Raw genomic sequence first — 19245 nt, 5'->3', positions numbered from 1 at the left:
TTACAAATCCAAACAAAACCAATAGCCAAAGAGTTATCAACTATTTCCCTTCAACTCGCTCAACCTGTAAGCCTGGTGTTGGCTTAGCGGTTAGGTTGCCGGCTTGGGATCCTAGGATCCTGGGTTCGAATCCCGGTCGATCGCTGAATTAACGCCAGGGGGTTGACTCAGCCTGTCATCCTTCCGAGTTCGGCAAATTGAGTACCAGCTTGCTGGGATGAATGATCACGGTGTGTACCCCGGTTTAGAATAGGTACACCGTATCCCTGCGCATCGTAAGAGCGTGACCAAGGGTTGGCGTCAGGAAGTGCATCCGGCCATAAAAACATTGCCTCAAAACAGGGAACCATGATTGTCATGGGGCCCGCAAGGCTAACCCCCGCTCTAGCGGGGAAAATGGCCTTAAAACTGATCATTCATTCATTCATTCATTCGCTCAGAGCAAGGGTACTGACCCGCATTCAAGATTTCCGCTACACATTACGAAGCATTTCCCGCATTTCTCCCCACACAGGACATTACATCACCACACTGTCTTCTTTCCTCCTTCCCCTCCTTTTCACGTTGGGGCCACATAAGCCTGTAAGCTTGTGTCCAGTGAGCGAGGGGTTGCGGACAAACCCCACTTTCTTTATCTATCTGTCTATCACCCTTACTTATCTTATTTCCCGGAATGAATGAGGAGCTTGTGTCTGTAGCTTCCGTGATAAGGTGATTGTATAAGTGGCTTATGTGCATGAGGGTCTGCCCTTCTTTTGTGAAACTGCATTCCATGTAAATACGTGACATTGGCTTAACAAGACCTTTCATTTCCAACCTGCCTGAGAGGTTCTTTCTCCCTTGGTTAGACAGAGTATGTAAATAGCAGATGGGAGTTTTGCCTTGCTGATTCGCTACAATTATGACTAGTTGATGTCCCACTCACAGTACCGCCCAGCCATACTTCATCAAAATAGGAGTGGGGTGCCAAGAGCACAGTTCCCTATTTGGGGAAGGGGAGCAGGATGGGCGGGGGTTAACTTAACGGGAAGGTAATACGGGAATTGGACTTGAGGACCTTGCCTAAGTTAATCATCTCAGATGGTGTCCGTGGTTGCTTAGAAACTCGTCGTGCCACAGAGTTATCTGCAGCTCTTCTGCTTCAGGTTTAAAGGTCGGGAAGCGGGTCTGAGAGTTTGATATCCGAGTTTGCTTGCTCGCTTGATGCGAGCTCCTGTCCTATCCTGAGCAAGAGGATATAGGACAGGAGAAAATTTTGGGAAAACATGCATGTGCAGTCCAAGCTCCACCACTCTCTTCAGCAGGATGGGGCAGAGGATCACTTAATTTTTAGTTATGGTATTACAGATATGCAAGTTGACTGACCAAGGGTCACATACATTTATATTGCCACACGTGCAAGGTACATGGAAAGGACCACTCAATCAAGCTATCAACAAATAGGTCTACAACGTCTTGGTGTGCAAATCGTGCAGCTAATATATAAAGAATAAAGTCTGTGTGTTTGTTCGTTAAATGCATTCAGACCCTGCAGGAACCAGTGCAAACATACTTTGCATGGCCTCCTCCTCTTTCACCTAGAGGAAGGTTGAGGGCTATTTTGGATAAAAGAAAATTGAAACAAGTGCAGATACATTAAAAGTACACCGCCCCCATGCAAAATACATAAATAACATCCTTCAATTAATTGATTAATCAAAAATCTAAACGTACAGTTTTTGTCAAATTACGTGCTCACTATTGTGCCAAAATTTCAGCTGCCTAGCTCAAAGGATGGCTGAGATATCGCCCAGACAAACAAGAAGGAAAGAAAGAAAGAAAACAAGAAACGGGAGTGAAAACTTAGTACTCCCTTTCAGCACGCGTCATTGCTGGGCCCCCTTCAGTGCCCAGTGATGACATCATGCAGCGCTTGGAGATGGAATATGAAAGGAGCGGTGTACAAAAAAAACCCAAATCGGCCTTCAGGCCTCGATCGGGTCTTGTGCTTATACACTGCCTACGTTTCTTTCATGGAAGCGATCAAGTAATATGTATTGTAAAGATCGTATGTTGAGGTTGTAAATGATTTGTTGTCAAGAACACAATTTTTTTTAATTCAATAGTTATTCATTCTTAATATAATTAACTGAAGTTGAACTTTCTTTTCTCACCTGTAGAGTGGATAAACAGCTCAGTTATGTCATAATTTGGGTGATTTCATATTTTCAGCTTGATTAAAGTTGTTGAATGAGTAATTTTAATTAGGAATTGTTAAAACATGTTATAGTTATTCAGGTGTGTGCATGCCCTAGCCACTTCCAAGTTATTTTTCAGTTAGCACTGATTTTACTGGTAACATATGTCACCAATAAAAGTTTTGACTTGAAATCTTGAAAAATTTATTCTTCAGTTCTTCTTTTAATGAATTATTGTACTTTGTGTGTGGATAGGTTTTAAACAAACAGTAACAGATTAACTCTTCAATAATGCAAATTTTCTGCCTAGAAAGAAAGCATTAGATATCATATAATACATGAATAACCAAGAAATAGCTTAATCTAACTGATTTAGCTTTGATCAAATACTCACCCGGCAATTGATAAAGTAAGGAGAAATAGTACATCGACACCAAGGGGGAAAGAATTGGCTTTTTGTGATTTTGGTAAATGTTGTGGCTTCAATTATAAAATCCTCAGAGGTAGCCCCGATGAAGGTTTGGAAAATGTGGTATAAATTTGAGTAACTTCTAACAAAGAACGTGCCCACATAATTGAGTTACTCAACTGTTGCCTCAAATTATACTTAGTAAAGAAAATGCCCTTCATCGGTACCCTCTGATAAAATACCTGGTTATTAAAAACCAGGAATAAAATAAAACATCTCCAGTTGCACATAATTTTAAGAAGTAGGCAGTAGGTTATGGACAAAACTCACAAGTTCAAAAGTCAAAGCATCTTACAGCGACTGATGGATCCGACATCTGAGATGGGTAAGGAGAAGGCGTGTCCGTTATCGGTGCCATAGTCAGACGTGAACACGCTACCAGAGGAACCTCCGCCAAACTGCCGTTCCATCTGCATCAAGCTCAAGGGATAGCAGGGTCGTCGCACACGTGGGAAGGTCCGTCGACCTTCAAGCCAAAAAGGTCATCAGTTAGAAACATGTTCAGGCCAGTATCAGCTGAAAAGGGCAGTGTGCAATGCTCACGTGGGATTGCAAAACCTCAATTTGTCATTTTGTTTTTGATAGCTCTTTCATCCTCGGTTTAATTTTGGCAAATTTTTCTTTTTTTTTTAAACTGATACAAGACAGTGGATAAAAAGTGAGTTGTAAACAAAACTTTTGACAAATTCATCCGAAAGTTTCATTCATCCAAAATTCATCCTAACTAGGACAAGACTACTTTAATTGTTATGTGGCCACAACATCATAACAAAAGTTGCAGACAGAGGTTGGAATAAAAAAAAGAAGAAGAAAGAACAACATCATGACAACTTGGATTGTTGACACAACATCATGACAACTAACGATTTTTGGAACAACATCATGACAACTACAACATCGGCTCATCGGCAATACATCTCACAACAGCGACTATCCCATTGTTTCCAAATCATGTTCTAACAGCCTGTTACAATGCTGACGTTTCCACGAGCATGGATTTAAAATCAATTTTATAGTGAAGCTTATGTAACTGAATAACATTGCTTCACTAATTTACTCTTTGATGTCATGATAATTTAAAAATTTGCAAAAGTCATAAAATGTGCAAGAAATAAAGGAAACATACATGCTCTACTTTAAAATTGTAATGCTACTTTGGTGAAATGGCCTGAACTTGAAGTCTGTGGTTTGTGTCACGCATGTTTAATTGCCATCAATGTTAAACCATAATCATTTCAGTGATATTGTATCAACATACTAATAATAATAATAATAATAATAATAGTACTGACTGATAATAATAACTTGCAACTAATATCAGAACCTTCCTCTTTCATATGCAGCACAAGGCTGCAGGGTAGCATCATTGGCTGAAGGACTGAAGGTGCGGCTGTGCTGCTTATGCAATGCCCTCTGTAGGTTAGTAGTGGAGGAAAATTAGCTAGAAATTGGCATGATGTGGGAAAATTTGGGGACAGAGATGAAAATTGGCTGAAATGACCTAAATATCACATAAAAGCTTTGCAGAAAGTTCCCCATAATTCCTGGGGGTGGAAGGTACCTAATTTGCATATTTCCAAGATGGCCAATACCGGCGAAGGTAAAATTTATAACTTATGAACCGAAGAGGATGGAAGCCTATTTAACATGTCTGGTTCCACTAATTTTAGGGTGGAGAACTCATTTCTGAGGTTTTTGGGTGGCTACAGGGTCATTTAGAGGTCATTTTGGGTGGTAATGGGGTCACTTAGAGGTAAAAAATATTCAAGTTATGGTAAAAAGTGGGTTACGGAGTCACCTCTGGCGATGAGGGCGATGAAGACCACTGGAGGGCTCACACGTGGTCGGCGCATCACTGAGAGTACTCTCGCACAGTGGGTGGGCGCTCTACCCCTTTGTATACCGATATGTGAGGCTCTGGAAGAGCTTTCGGGCATGTGCTGTGAGCCATCCGACCAACACTCACGACATAAGGACCATGCTGAGTTGGGGCAGGCTAGACAGACTCAAGATGATGCTGATTGAAAGAGGTTGGTTGGATGGCTCAAATCACACAATCCCTTTGAGTACAGAGACAAGTTGGTATCTATCTTCACTGGAGTTGAGGCGGATTCCAGTATATACTGTAACAATGCTGTCACTATTGGCTCCGAACAGCACACGCAGATGATGGGGCAGAACTTTGCAGACTTGAAGCTACAGCAACATGTTAAATATGCTTCTATCCTCTTCGGTTCAAAAGTTATAAATTTTACCTTCGTCGGTGTCCGCCATCTTGAAAATATGCAAATTAGGTACCTTCCACCCCCAGGAATTATGGGGAATTTTCTGCAAAGCTTTTATAGGGTATTTAGGTCATTTCAGCCAATTTTCATCTCTGTCCCCAATTTTTCTCACCTAAAATTATTTTTCCTCCACTATAGGGCAAGAATTTTGAATTTGGCCACAATGCCAGCGATAGCGCGCCTTATTTTCTCAAAGGACATGGGATCTTTAACATCCACTAACCAATACCGGCAGACAGGAAGCCCGTTTAACATTCACCCAGGGGATGGCACACACATTGATGAATCACCCGGCCTGTGAAACACAGGGATGACAGTTTATAGCTGGGTCAGGATTCAAACCGAGGACGAACAGCTTAGAGACAAATGTGCATACTTCTAGGCCATCCTGCCAGTACTGTATCAGAACCATTGAAATGTCACTGTAAACTGCCACCAGAAATTTGCATGATAAACAATTCTCTGCAATTTGAATATAGGATACGCTTTTTTGTAATAATGTGGACATTACAGCACAAGCTGCACTATGATTGCTAAGTTTAAATGCAACTTTCACTCTTCTCTCAATTTAATTTTACTGATGTGATCGTCAATGCATTTCAAAACCGCCTCGGATTCATCATGTATTACATCTTCACCATTCTCATTAAATTAAATACCGAAAGACCTTTAACAACCATATCAATAATGTGGTTGTGGCCATCTGAAGGATGACGTGCTCCAATGTTCAACGCTTCCTGCCTATACAACACCAGGATGGCAGTTTTTGTTGACTCCACTAGAGATCAAATCTACTAGGACCAGAAAACTGATAGGGGAGTACCCACTAACCAAGTAATCTTACTCTCCTTCAGCCTAAAACATTGGCCTTCCATCCAAGTTCTAGTGGATTCAACTTGGCTTATTTTCGGAGATCTAATGGCATTCGACACATTTAAGGAGAGAATTCATAGACACAGTGTCCTTCCTTGTAATGAATGTAACAGTATACGATTGTCTAATAATGACCTCATTCTACCATTAATATGGAGTAGTTCTTCCATTATTCTTGAGAAAATCAATTTTTGCATATTCTTCATTTTTACCAACTGGCTTCTGATGTTAACCCATCTGCTCTTTCAGTTCTCCACCCCTTCCCAGTTGCTCTAATAATCCCAATCTGGTTACCATTTCAAAATCCAGACTTATTGCTATGCTCCTTAACTTTGTTCCTCTCCTCCACTCCTCCCACCCCTCCCAAGCTTGGGGACCCACTTTCATGAGTATTCAAATCCCTCTTTCTTCGAGGGCTTAAAGACACCAGTAAATTATCTTTCATTCTTGCCTGCAATCCTTTCTACCCTCCCCATCACCCCTGCCTCAGTTTATCTCCCCACACATTCTCTCATTCCTGCAGGTTACTATCTTCCTCTTCCTCTCTCTCCTCTTTTCCCCTTCATTCATCCACCTGCTTGGCTGTACACACTGTACATTACCTTTCTACATGATGCGATTTTGCTCTTCCTTGAGCGAATACCAAAAAGGATATTGTGTACAAAAGTAAACTGGACTCCATTTTGTTGTTGTGCCACCACCTATTTGCACACAGCCCATACTAAACCACACAGGTAAAGTCACATAAATATTATGGTGTTCTAATGGTCATACCATCATGGCAGTCACGAAGTTGGAATGGTACTTGAAACCTCCTTGGGTAGGTGCCCCCTTTTCCAGCTCGCTCAAACATTCGGATTTCATACTCTAGTCACACCACAAAAAGATGAATATCCAAATCACTCAAATGAAGAGTAAATTCCCAAAATGCAATAACATCATTTACACAACTTTTTGACATGACGATGTCAAATATGGAAGATATTGGGTGTTACATCAAAACACAACTTGCTTCATCACACCAGTTAAGAGAAAATCTTTGGTTTCAGGAAGCGAAGCGATGCACTAATCATTTCTCTCAATCTGTGGTATCCCACCTCAGCAGATCACTGTCCTCCATTCAGAACATCGGGAGTAGTTATACATGGTTGAAAGGTTAATCATAAAAATGCATTTTTAAAGAAATCGCTGATGTACTAATATCACTATTTGGTAGGAAGAGTAAGGTTATCAAGCAAAACCATTCAAGAGGAAATTGTGAAAAGCAATTTACAGATTTGTAATTGTTACATCGTCTGCAATAACTGAAATTAGCCCTTCTGTACAAAATGACTTTTGCTAAACCAATAAATTGACTGCTGAAAACATTGTATTAAGTTACAGCAAGTTATAATGAAAACTTCAACCCTAGGGGTTGGGGCCATATATGACACTGCTCGTGCACCTTAGTGCCATGTGATGATCATAACTACCAAGTTTGGTGAATTTCTGTCCAACTCTTTAGGAGATAGCGTGATGCATGGACAGACAGAGCTGATGGGTAAGTAGGTTTCACCTGAGCTTCCTCCGGTCAATAGACGATGACTGTGTATTGCATCATCGATTTGAGCTTGTCAAACATTTCTGTAACATTTTCTATGCATGATTGATCTATTGGCCTGAGAAAGTTGGTGGGAAGCAGGTGAAACGTCTCCTGAGACCGGCTCTCACCGGTCCTGAGAGACCTGGTCTTTACTTAAACCAGGACCTGGTCCTGGTTGCTTATTACTTAAATTAGCAGTGTAGATGTAGTTACTTTATTAGTTGGATACACCTTTTTCCACTGAAATTAAAATGGCACTCTTCGACATCACGACCTCGACTGATATGTCTCCATCCACATTATGACATAATTACAATACTTGTACCAAGTTTGATTTAAATCCATTCAGCTGTTCTCAAGTTTATCACATTTCTACCTGACACGACCTCTGACCTTTGACCCCAAAATGTAATCAGTTCATGTGTACATCATTATACATACCTGTACCAAGTATTAATTTAAATCCCTTCAGCTGTTCACAAGTGATCATATTTTACCTGTCATGACCTCTGACCTTTGGCCTTTGACCTTGGGACCACAAAATCTAATAATTTAATATTTACATCATTACACATATCTGTACCAAGTTTGAATTAAATCCGTTTAGCCATTCTCAAGTTATAGACCTAGTACAGACTTTGACCTTTGACACCAAAGTCTGATCATTTAATCTTTACATCATTACACATATCTGTACCAAGTTTGAATTAGATCCGTTTAGCCATTCTCAAGTTATAGACCTAGTACAGACTTTGACCTTTGACACCAAAGTCTGATCATTTAATCTTTACATCATTATACATATCTGCACCAACTTTTAATTAGATCACTTCAGCCGCTCAAGTTATAGACCTATAACAGATTTTGACCTTTGACCTCTTGGCCCTAAATTCTAATCAGTTAATCTTTACATCATTATATACATACATACCTGTACCAAGTTGTAATTGGATCACTTCAGCCACTCTCAAGTTATAGACCCATAACAGATTTTGACCTTTGACCTCTTGGCCCCAAATTCTAATCAGTTAATCTTTACATCATTAAATACATACATACCTGTACGAAGTTTGAATTAGATCACTTCAGCCACTCTCAAGTTATAAACCTATAACAGATTTTGACCTTTGACCTCTTGGCCCCAAATTCTAATCAGTTAATCTTTACATCATTAAATACATACATACCTGTACCAAGTTTTAATTAGATCACTTCAGCCGCTCTCAAGTTATAGACCTATTACAGATTTTGGTCTTTGACCTCTTGACCCCAAAATCTAATCCGTTCATCTTACATCATTCTGCATAACTGTACCAAATTTGGTCAGAATCCCATCATTGGTTCACAAGTTATCGCTGTAACAGGATTTTTACTGAGCATGACCTCTGACCTTTGGCATTTTACCTCGTGACCCCAAAATCTAATCAGTTCATCTTTACCTCATTATACATACCTGCACCAAGTTTGACTAAGATCCCTTCAGCCGTTCTCAATTATTGAGGTAACGAAAACCTATCACGGACGGACGGATGGACAACCTGAAAACATAATGCCTCAGGCGATTTCGTCGGTGGAGGCATAAATAAAATAAAATAATAGCAATAAAATTATATATATTGTTGCGGATATGAGGACTGTATTTTTTTTTGATTGTGTGCTTTATTATTACTAGGGCATGCCCGTACTATATATATGCCCGTACTATATATCTATCTAAAATTATATCCCCCCCCTCTATTTACATGAAATGGTTTGGTCCATTCGCAACGCCAAAGCGAACGGCGAACGGCTTGCGAGTACAGTGACAATCCCCCCCCTCTATTTACATGAAATGGTTTCGTCCATTCGCAACGACCACAGAACCCCCCCCTCTATTTACATGGAATGGTTTGGTCCATTCGCAACGCCGGCACACGCGATCGTTCGCTGCTCTCTGATTGGTTGAATCGTTTTTTGGACATAGCTCGGTAAGTAATTGTCCGATTAATATGAAACCTTGAAAAGGCACATCCTCGGGTCCCCAGCAATATACCTGGCAAGTTAAAAGTATATCGGACCCGTGGTTGTCGAGAAACAGCGGTCACAGACAAACGTACAGACAGACAGAGATTACTGGAATTATAGATAGATTATTATTGTTATTCTGCGCCTCCTGCCTCCGGAGCTGTGTAAAGGTCAAAGGGCGTCCCATAATTAGTCCACAAGCATACACGTCAGCCAATCATAGAATACCCCTGTTCGATAGTTATATCTTATTCTGTGTTTTAGGGTAAGGCTGTGTCTCCCATTGATAGAAGTACTCCATTGCACCAAGTGAAAGAGATAGATTCCCTTCATTCCCATTCCCAAAACCTCCATTCCCCCTTTTCGTCGATTGGAAACTACCTCCGCTCCAATTGCCGCCATTGACCACGAGGCAGGGTTGGGGAAGAAAGGCGGGTCCCCACCTCGTCATAGAGGGGAGGAGTGAACCAGCCCTTGCCGACCAACCCAGAACGAGGGGTTGGCTTTAGAGGGCGGAGAGAGAACGTTTTGGGGAGGTTCGCAAAAGGGTCAAGGGTGGGGCTTATATAACCCGAGGCAGAGGCCCCCAGAGGGAGTCGAGGAGGGAGGAGATCAGAAGACAGAAAGGCCTTGAGTTGGACTAAGCAAGAGAGGAAGTTGTTGGACTGGGTGGGACTAAGAAAGAGAGAGAAAGAGTCCTGAAGCTTGTGAGAGAAAGAGAGAGAACCCGTCACACCAACCCCCCACCAGCCGCGTTGGCTCCACCAAGCGTTCACCTCCACCAAGGCTCCACCAAGCTCCGCGTTGGCTCCACCAAGCGTTCACCTCCACCAAGGCTCCACCAAGCTCCGCGTTGGCTCCACCAAGCGTTCACCTCCACCAAGGCTCCACCAAGCTCCACCAAGCGTTCACCTCCACCAAAGCTCCACCAAGCTCCGCGTTGGCTCCACCAAGCGTTCACCTCCAGCCATCCACCTCCTGCGATTCCTGTCATCATTCCCCGCGTGAGTCTGTCTTTTGTTTGTTCTGTCCTGGGTTAATTAAGACTGTAGGTAAGCTAGTATTTTCACTGTGTCACCTGCGTCTTATGTGCTTGTAAATAAACGTGACTGCTTTCTTTTTGCTTATGTGTGTAAATAGTAAATAAATTTAGTAGTATTTCCAAACCTTTCTTTGCCTTCGTCTTCCTCTTTGCATTCGTCGTTTTAGTCTTTTCCCTCATTGAATAGCGGTGGCGCGATCCAGCCAAAGTTTGGGGTAAATCGGGTGTTAGAGTCGGGGAATAACTGTTCGGTCGCGGTAATACCAACCGCTCGGTAAATAACATCTGTAACCGCGTCCGCAACAATATACAAACATAAACACACACAAACACACACAAACAAACTCAAACACAAACACAAACACACACACTGCCTTCAGAAAGTATTCACACCCCTTGACATTTTCACATTTTTTTGTTACAGCCTGAATTTTAAATGGATTGAATTGAGGTTTGTTTTTTTTGTTACTGATCTACACAAAATACGCCATAATGTTAAAAAGTGGATTTTTTTTTTAAGAATTATTTTTCAAAAAAAAGAAAAAGAAAAGCTGTAATGTCTTGAGCCACTAAGTATTCAACCCCTTTGCTGTGACAATCCAAATTGACCACAGGTGCATCCGATTTCCTTTGATCATCCTTGAGCCGTCTCTACAACTTGATTGGAGTCCACCTGTGGCCAATTCAAATGATTGGACATGATTTAGAAAAGAAACACGCCTTTTTTGGTCCCACAGTTGACAAAGTCACTCACAGAAACTCTACCATGAAGTCCAAGGAATTGACCGTAGAACTCCGAGATAGAATTGTGAGGGTGCAAATATCCTGGGAAGGGTATGAAATATAAATAAGGAAATTGAAAGAATATAGAACTACCCAGACTCCTCCTCGAGCTGGCCGTCCGACCAAAGTGAGCAACCGGACAAAGAGGGCCTTGGTCAGTGAGGTGACCACAAAAACCCAATGACCCTTCTGACAGAACTACAGAGTTCCATCGCTGAGATGGGAGAACCTGACGGAAGGACACCAGTCTCTGCAGCATTTCACAAATCCAGGCTTAATGGGAGAGTGGCCAGACGGAAGCCCACTCATGAGAAAAAGACACATGACAGCACGCCTGGAGTTTGCAAAAAGGCACATGGAAGACTGAGAGCATGAGGCAAAATATTCTGTGATCTGATGAGACGAAAACTGAACTCTTTGGCCTGAATGTAAAGCGCTACGTCTGATGGAAACCGAGCACGGCTCATCACCCATCTAACATCATTCCTGCCGTGAAGAATGCCAGACATACCCAAGACTCAAAGAAGTAATCGCTGCCAAAATTGCTTATGACTCAGGTGGTTGAATACTTATGTAAATTAGATATTTCTGCATTTAATTTTTAATAATTCTGTAAATAAAAACCACCCTTAGAGGCCATTTTTCCCTGCAAAGCGGGGGTTGGCCTTTTTCGGGGACCGTGGTTGTTGTTTGTAAATGTAAATTTGTAAATGTAAATGTAAATCTGTAAATAATAATAAAAATTCCACTTTAACATTATGGGGTATTATGTGCAGATCAGTGACAAAAATACCTCGATTTTAACCATTTTACATTCAGGCTGTAGCACAACAAAGTGTGAAAAATGTCAAGGGGCGTGAATACTTCCTGAAGAAGGCACTGTGTGTGTGTGTGTGTGTGTGTGTGTGTGTGTGTGTGTGTGTGTGTGTGTGTGACCGTAGAACATGTTGGTTGGTCGATTGATGTATTTAAGGGTAAGATGTGAATGATTTAATGATATTATCATATTATAGAGTGTGTAAGGAAAGTTATAAATATATGATAACACATTAAATCCTATTGCAAGTAAAGTTGGAATAAGTGATGTTGCATTGATGGGTTGACTGACTGCCTGGTTGACACTGTGCAACTGAGGTTGTGGATCTACTGATGTACCATCTATTGATGTGGATCCATGATCGAGGTTGTGGATCCGCCGTTTGGAGAGGTCCTGGGCTGAAAGGATTGAAACCTCGAGGAAGAACGGTGCCCAGCTGATGATCCATGCAGTCGGGAAACTAGTCAGTTGCTTACGGGTTAAGGTTCTTGCTTTAGGTGGAGAAACTATGTTTGAGGTTTAAAATTTAAATAAAGTTGAATATGGGATGTTGTAAAATTAACATCATTTACAACAATCCTTTAAATTATCTAAGTTTAGGAACAACCGATACTGTACAATTAATTGTGTGTGTGTGTGTGTGTGTGTGTGTGTGTGTGTGTGTGTGTGTGTGTGTGTGTGTGTGTGTGTGTCTGTGAATGAAAGACAGAGATAGAATTGTGAGGAACAGAAATGAAAAAACGAGATGTGTGTGTGTGTGTGTGTGTGTGTGTGTGTGTGTGTGTGTGTGTGTGTGTGTGTGTGTGTGTGTGTCTGTGTGTGTGTGTCTGTGAATGAAAGAGAGGGATAGAATTGTTAGGAACAGAAATGAAAAAACGAGATGTGTGTGTGTGTGTGTGTTTTTTGCGCGCGTGTGTGTGTGTGTGTGTGTCTGTGTCTGTGTGTGTGTGTGACTTCCGCTGAACTTAGGGACGACTAAGAAGAAGACCTTTGTTGGTCGAGAGCTTGTCGAGAATTAAAGATCGACCGTCCTGAAGCTACGTCCGCGTCTTATTCAATCTCCCGATTACACTTACACACACACTCACACACACACACAAACTTATTTCTATTATTTTTAGGGCGATGCTACAGAGATGCTACACTTGTGTCTGAACGCTAGAGGGTGCAAATTGTTCTTTTGGGGGGGAAGGGGAGGGGGGCTTAGAGCTAAGGTCTAATGAATTTGTGATCCAACGATCAGTCCACAGAATGTATGCATTGTTATGAAGAAACTGGTGAATAAAATCCTTGACGAATGCTAAGAATGCTAAAATGCTAGATATTCAAATGAAATCATACAATTATAAAGTCAAAATAGTCGCCAGCTCTACTCTGCCCTACTTTGACAAAAGGAAGCAACTGCCTGAAAGGAGTTTTCTTGTAAATGAGGAAAATGTGTTTTTCTTTCTGCTCTCTTTGGCAGAAATGCGAAATATCAGAAATGATATCTCCGGAAATGGAGGGTCGTGTTACTTTATTTTGTGTACGAACGTGTAGAGCATACCTCAAAATACCTCAAATACCCGAGAACAAGTGATAACTCAATTTCGACAAAAATGACAGTTGCTTCCTTTTGTCAAAGTAGGGCAGTACTGATCAGGTGACTTTACAATGCAGACAAATAAATAAGTATAACATCAACTTTTTAAAATAATTAAACGAATTATCCCAAGACTACATTGAAATCAACTTATTTTTAATTACAGATAATTTAAAATAAGTTGATATCTCTGTGGTCTAAATGTACAGTAAGTCTAATAATTATTTTTACTTGTAAGACCAAGCAGCGCATGAACACTTCAAAATAAAAAAAACAAAAATTTAAATATCTTCAATACCTGAGTAGTCATGGTTGTTGTCAGGAAAACTTTGTGCCCGGGACATGCGGCCTTTAGGGTAAGTATCACTGTGACGACAGAGTGCACGTGCAGATTGTTAAAGGAATACAGCATTTTGTAATGCTGTAGTCTCACACACACGAGAAAACACACAAAACTGTTGTGCTACAGCTGCAATTCATCTGATATTGCAATTGTCATATCCGGCTTGTTCAGTGCTGGTCACAAATACAATGACAGGTGGTGTTACCCACAACACTTGTGAAACCAGGAAGTATCAATGAGTTTGTGTATTGCATCATCAATTTGGGCCTGTCAGACATTGCTGTAACATTGTCTATGAATGGTAAATGAGGCCAGGTTTAGTTCACTTATAGGATATCAAAGTAATTCAGACACATAGGTACAAAATGGGTTGAAGAAGTGAAAATGGGACCACCCTTATATGGTACATAGACATCATAATTAGCAGCATTTGATAGCCCAAGATTTATCGATTAATTGGCCAAATCACGCAAAGTACCTGAGGCAGCTGTCCAGCGATTGACAGCTTCCTGTAATCGAGTTCTCTGTGCTGCTGAGGAGGTCCAGCATCTAGGGTGCAGGACATATGTGAAACATGAACAACACAATATTTTCTTGCATTCAGCTGCACTTATCGCGTGTTGTTTTAGCTTTTGATGTTTTTCTTTTCAGAGTACCCTCTGCAATAGGTTCAAAACGCCATTTGGATCAAATGCCTATTTCAATCCATTAGAATTCCAAGTGATGGCAATGCCCAATTTGAAAAGGGAGCTGTGTTTCTCTTTCACATATAAATTCCAGTTGTTTCACAAATTTGGTCTCTCTTCCCACAGGAGGAAGTATCTCGCAACAAACCACCAAACTAACAAGTTCACTTTTCAATGAAAGCTTGGCCTCAAGTGAATGAATGAATGAATGATCATTTTAAGGCCATTTTCCCCGCTAGAGCAGGGGTTAGCCTTGCGGGCCCCATGACAATCATGGTTCCCTGTTTGAGGCAATGTTTTTATGGCCGGATGCCCTTCCTGACGCCAACCCTTAGTCACCTCTTACGATGCGCAGGGATACGGTGTACCTATTCTAAACCGGGGTACACACCGTGATCATTCATCCCAGCAAGCTGGTACTCAATTTGCCGACCTCGGAAGGATGACAGGCTGAGTCAACCCCCCTGGCGTTAATTCAGCGATCGACCGGGATTCGAACCCAGGATCCTAGGATCCCAAGCCTGCACCCTAACCGCTAAGCCAACACCAGGCTAAGTAACAGAGCCAAATGCAAGATGATGATTAACGATCATGGGGAAACCTACGTCGATTTGAGTCAAACAACTGAAGGCAAGAAGCCCTGAGGGAATCAGGATCAGGGAGGTCGGACGGCAATAGAGGAAACTCTTGCTTTTACACCTGGTCATCTAGGTAACACACCATTTTCCTTTGTTTTGAAAATTCTCGTCAATAAGTAAGAAAACAGTCAATAAATTAATCAACAATGTCTCAACAGTCGATAACTCTTCTACTTTTGATTCCAAATGGTGCTGACATAAACACAATCATCAGAAAGGTGTTGTGATCAAAGGCAGTTTCGGTTGACGATAAAATGCAAATTCTGGCTGTGGGAGATCAATGCCATTCAAATTGCTAAAATAAGTCATCATTGTAATGAACAAACAAGAGAAACAGTAAATATGCACAGCTCGTCAACTCGAAGTTGCAATGCGTGCGTTCATGCTATTTTGTGTGTGCGAGGGGGAAGCACGTAGTTTTACGCACAGGGTCGTGGTTTTCAGGGATGAACTCTCCTTCGCTGTTTATACTCGTGTAAGAGCCGTGTCTCGCCACCTGCTGCTGTCCCGCGGGGACGTACCCTGGAGGAGGGGAACCACGACCTCCCTCGGCTGAGCCTTCAATGAGGATATGGAAGGGGGGAACAAGGTTTTGTGACAGAAAAAAAGAAAAGAAAAGGGAATGGAAAGAAAAAAATATATAGGTGCGGATCACAATCAGCGAATTGGAGAATACAATTGAAAATGAGGCAAAGTGTTTTTGAGAATAAGTAATGCAATCAATCTGCAACATTTCATTGCAAGACTTTCTCTTACATTTACAATAAATCTGGAGACTTAGTCCAAACATCTCTCAAATAACTTAGATTTCCCAGATATTGTCAAATCGAGTTTCCATGACAACGTGCAAACAATTTCCCAATTGTTCTTATGTCTGTGCCGGTATTTTTTTTTCCTTACTCCCTGTCTATATTCCCCCTTCCCCAAACACAATGTTAAAGTATTACATCATTACAAGAGGTAAAGGGAATACATAGACTGCAACTTTGTTGAAAGGTAGGAAGTGTGAAGAGTCAAGATACAGACAAGTTTCAAAAAAATAATTACCAAAACAATTATCGATCTTAAAGAGAAATTTGCATGAGTTTCTATTAATATACATCTGACAAAAAAATTGAAGCAACAAAAAATTTGATGCTTGTATTGTTCAGTATTTATGACACATTCAAACATGTTCAAATTCTGGATAGAGAGGACCGGCTCAAGGCTTTATACAATCCATAAACAAAGACCATGTCAGTGGAAGCCAAAGTTAAGTTGTTATGCTAAAACACCATGACTGTCTGAAATGAGCAAGCAATTGGCAATGACTCCAGTCCATAAATAATCACAGACAGGTTTACATTGGCATAAATTGACTTACAAACGTGTGACCACCGATGACACCAATAAAAGCTGGTTATACCTCTTGGAATAAACAAAATCAGACATCCAGCTCTCGCTGTTGGATTTTTTTTGTATACTAAGTTGAGGTGTTGCCTCAGCCTAGTGTAGGCTTAGCGGTTAGGGTGAAGGCTTGGGATCTTAAGATTCTGAGTTTGAATCCCGGTCGATCGCTGAATTAACGCCAGGCGGGTTGACTCAGCCTGTCATCCTTCCGAGGTCGGCAAATTGAGTACCAGCTTGCTGGGATGAATGATCCCGGTGTGTACCCTGATTTAGAATAGGTACACCGTATCCCTGTGCATCGTAAGAGGCGACCAAGGGTTGGCATCAGGAAGGGCATCTGCCCATAAAAACATTGCCTCAAACAGGGAACCATGATCGTCATGGGGCCCGCAAGGCTAACCCCTGCTCTAGCGGGGAAAATGGCCTTAAAACGATCATTCATTCAAGTCGAGGCTCATATAAGAGCTAACAAATAGAACATATAATAAAGGGAGGGAGCGGGAGACGAGGAAGAGAGATGGAAGCACAACAAGAGTAGGGAACAGGGACATCAGGAGATCTGTGGAACAGAAAGAGGGCTGGGGTGGGGTACACGGGATAAACAAGATGGACACTACAGGGGCTTCCAGGAAAGAAAACAGGGAATTTAAAGGAAGTGGGTTTAGGGTGGATTAACTGGGGTAGAAAAGATCAAGGTTTTGGATGGGGGAAGATATGAGATGGTGGTGAATAGCTGTTTTGAAGACGGAGGGAGGAGTGGGATTGAAGAGAGTGTGGGAGTTTGTTCCAGAGCCAGGAAAAAAGAGGAATGAAAGAGTGAAGGTGGATAGAGAGTCTTGATTTTGGCAGTTTCACTAGAAGAGGGTTGCTGGCAGATATTGTTTGTCCTGCAGGAATATTTGGGGGACATGGCACAGACAGAGCAGGGGGAGCAAGGCCGGAAAGGAGTCGGCAGAAGATAGAAAGACAGAAAGACCACCAACCTGCCTGCCGTGAGAGAGTGAAAGGGCCTCAGAATCAGCTTCATCGCGGGAGATGCCAATGATCCTAAAAGCCTTGGTTTTTGCAGCGTGAAGCCAAGCTCGGTGTGAGGCAGGACCATTCTTCGACCAGAATGACTTCTCGTTGATCAAGAGACTGTGGGCAAACTTGGTAATCACATACATGTCTTATAAGTGCAGGGTATTTCAAAACAGTGGACTATTTGAACGTTTTATTGTAGGGAAATTACAAAAGGTAGCAAGTTCAGCGATACATTGATGGAAAGCATACACCATGCCATTTTGAAATCACTCATTGTACTACTTGTAATTGACATTTTCAATGTGGTACGCCTCTGTTCAAACAGGCTTTGATCCTGACTCCGAAATTCTCCACAACTCATTTACAAGTGGCTGGAGTGGTTGCTTGACGATAGTCCTCCACCTCCTGCTTCAGAACAGCCAGGGTTCAAGGTTTGGTGGCGTAAACTTGACCTTTGGCAGCACCCCAAAAGAAAAACATCCAATGGATTCAAATCCGGGCTGTGGGGCACCCACTCATGCACTGCGGCCAGGCTAATGACACGATTTCCAAACAGCTGGTGGAACAAGTCGATTGTTTCACCTGCAGTGTGTGGTGGAGTACAGTCCTGCATGAACCTTGCAAATCTGAGTTGGTTTGGAGACAGGAGTTGAGCGAAATAAGCGTGGAATCAGTGCAAGACCTGGCAGTACCGCTCGCCGTTGACTGTCACCGTCTTACCATTGGCGTCCTCAAACCAATGCGGTCCTGCCAGACCTTTGATTGTCATGACACGTTGCTTGACAAAGCCAAAGTCCATGCCCCATTTGGCATGGACCAGAAGTGAACCAGAAATGGACCAGAAACACAGAAGCAAGTGAACTTGGGACCCTTGAGAGACATCTCAGACACCTCCTCAGGAGGCACAGCATCCCAGAAGTTGTTGTGATTGTTGATAGCCACATTCAAATGGAAGTGTGCTTCATCACTGAACCACAAGGAGTTTGGTGTGAACATTGTAATAATGGCACTATCATTGGCGCACCTGCACGTAGGAATTTGTGTCAAACCACAAAGTCACCATTTTCATTTTTTTTCACTTTTCACTTTTTCACCACTGTGAACACCAAAGTTGACGTAGGATCCTACTGACTACTTGTTAGAAATGGCATACCACAGCCACCATAACGTGCAAGAGAGAAAGGTAGAGCATTAGAAACGACAGAATATCAGGCTGCTCAAATAGTCCACTTTTTTTAAACACCCTGGATGTGTCAAACGTGTTCAATCAGATTAAAGTCTGGAGATCGTGCAGAAAAATCCGTGCGAGGGAAGTTGTAGTCCTGAGGTGCAGAGTTGGAAACATCTGCACAGTGTGGACGGGTATTGACATGCATCAAGGCAAAATTCAGAACTTGATATTTGGTCATTTACAATGACCTTTACAATAAGTTTACCATTTCTACATGCTATAGTTGAAGCATTTTAGTACTTTTTAATTTATAAGTACAAATAAATGTTTGTGCTATAAGGTTTAGAAATGGAGGTTATAGAACGGTTAAGTTAACAAGAC

The 19245-nt window shown here is 41.8% G+C and overlaps 1 protein-coding gene across 6 annotated transcripts in view; it reads right to left on the bottom strand.

The window, feature by feature from the left end:
* LOC137430910 (mitogen-activated protein kinase kinase kinase 2-like) overlaps nt 1–19245 on the bottom strand; it is a 127189-nt gene that overhangs the window by 42826 nt on the left and 65118 nt on the right. For all 6 annotated transcript variants that reach the window (XM_078782487.1, XM_078782482.1, XM_078782483.1 and 3 more), the window contains 5 exons: nt 15709–15839; nt 14436–14506; nt 13913–13980; nt 6579–6671; nt 2942–3112 (listed from right to left, as the gene is read on the bottom strand). In XM_078782487.1, the coding sequence (XP_078638613.1) occupies nt 2942–3112; nt 6579–6671; nt 13913–13980; nt 14436–14506; nt 15709–15839 (534 nt within the window). The remainder of the gene's footprint in view (nt 1–2941; nt 3113–6578; nt 6672–13912; nt 13981–14435; nt 14507–15708; nt 15840–19245) is intronic.

Source organism: Myxine glutinosa, chromosome 7, assembly GCF_964187855.1.
Source record: "Myxine glutinosa chromosome 7, kmMyxGlut1.1, whole genome shotgun sequence".
Lineage (NCBI taxonomy): Eukaryota > Metazoa > Chordata > Myxini > Myxiniformes > Myxinidae > Myxine > Myxine glutinosa.
This window is presented reverse-complemented; position numbering and strand designations above follow the sequence as displayed.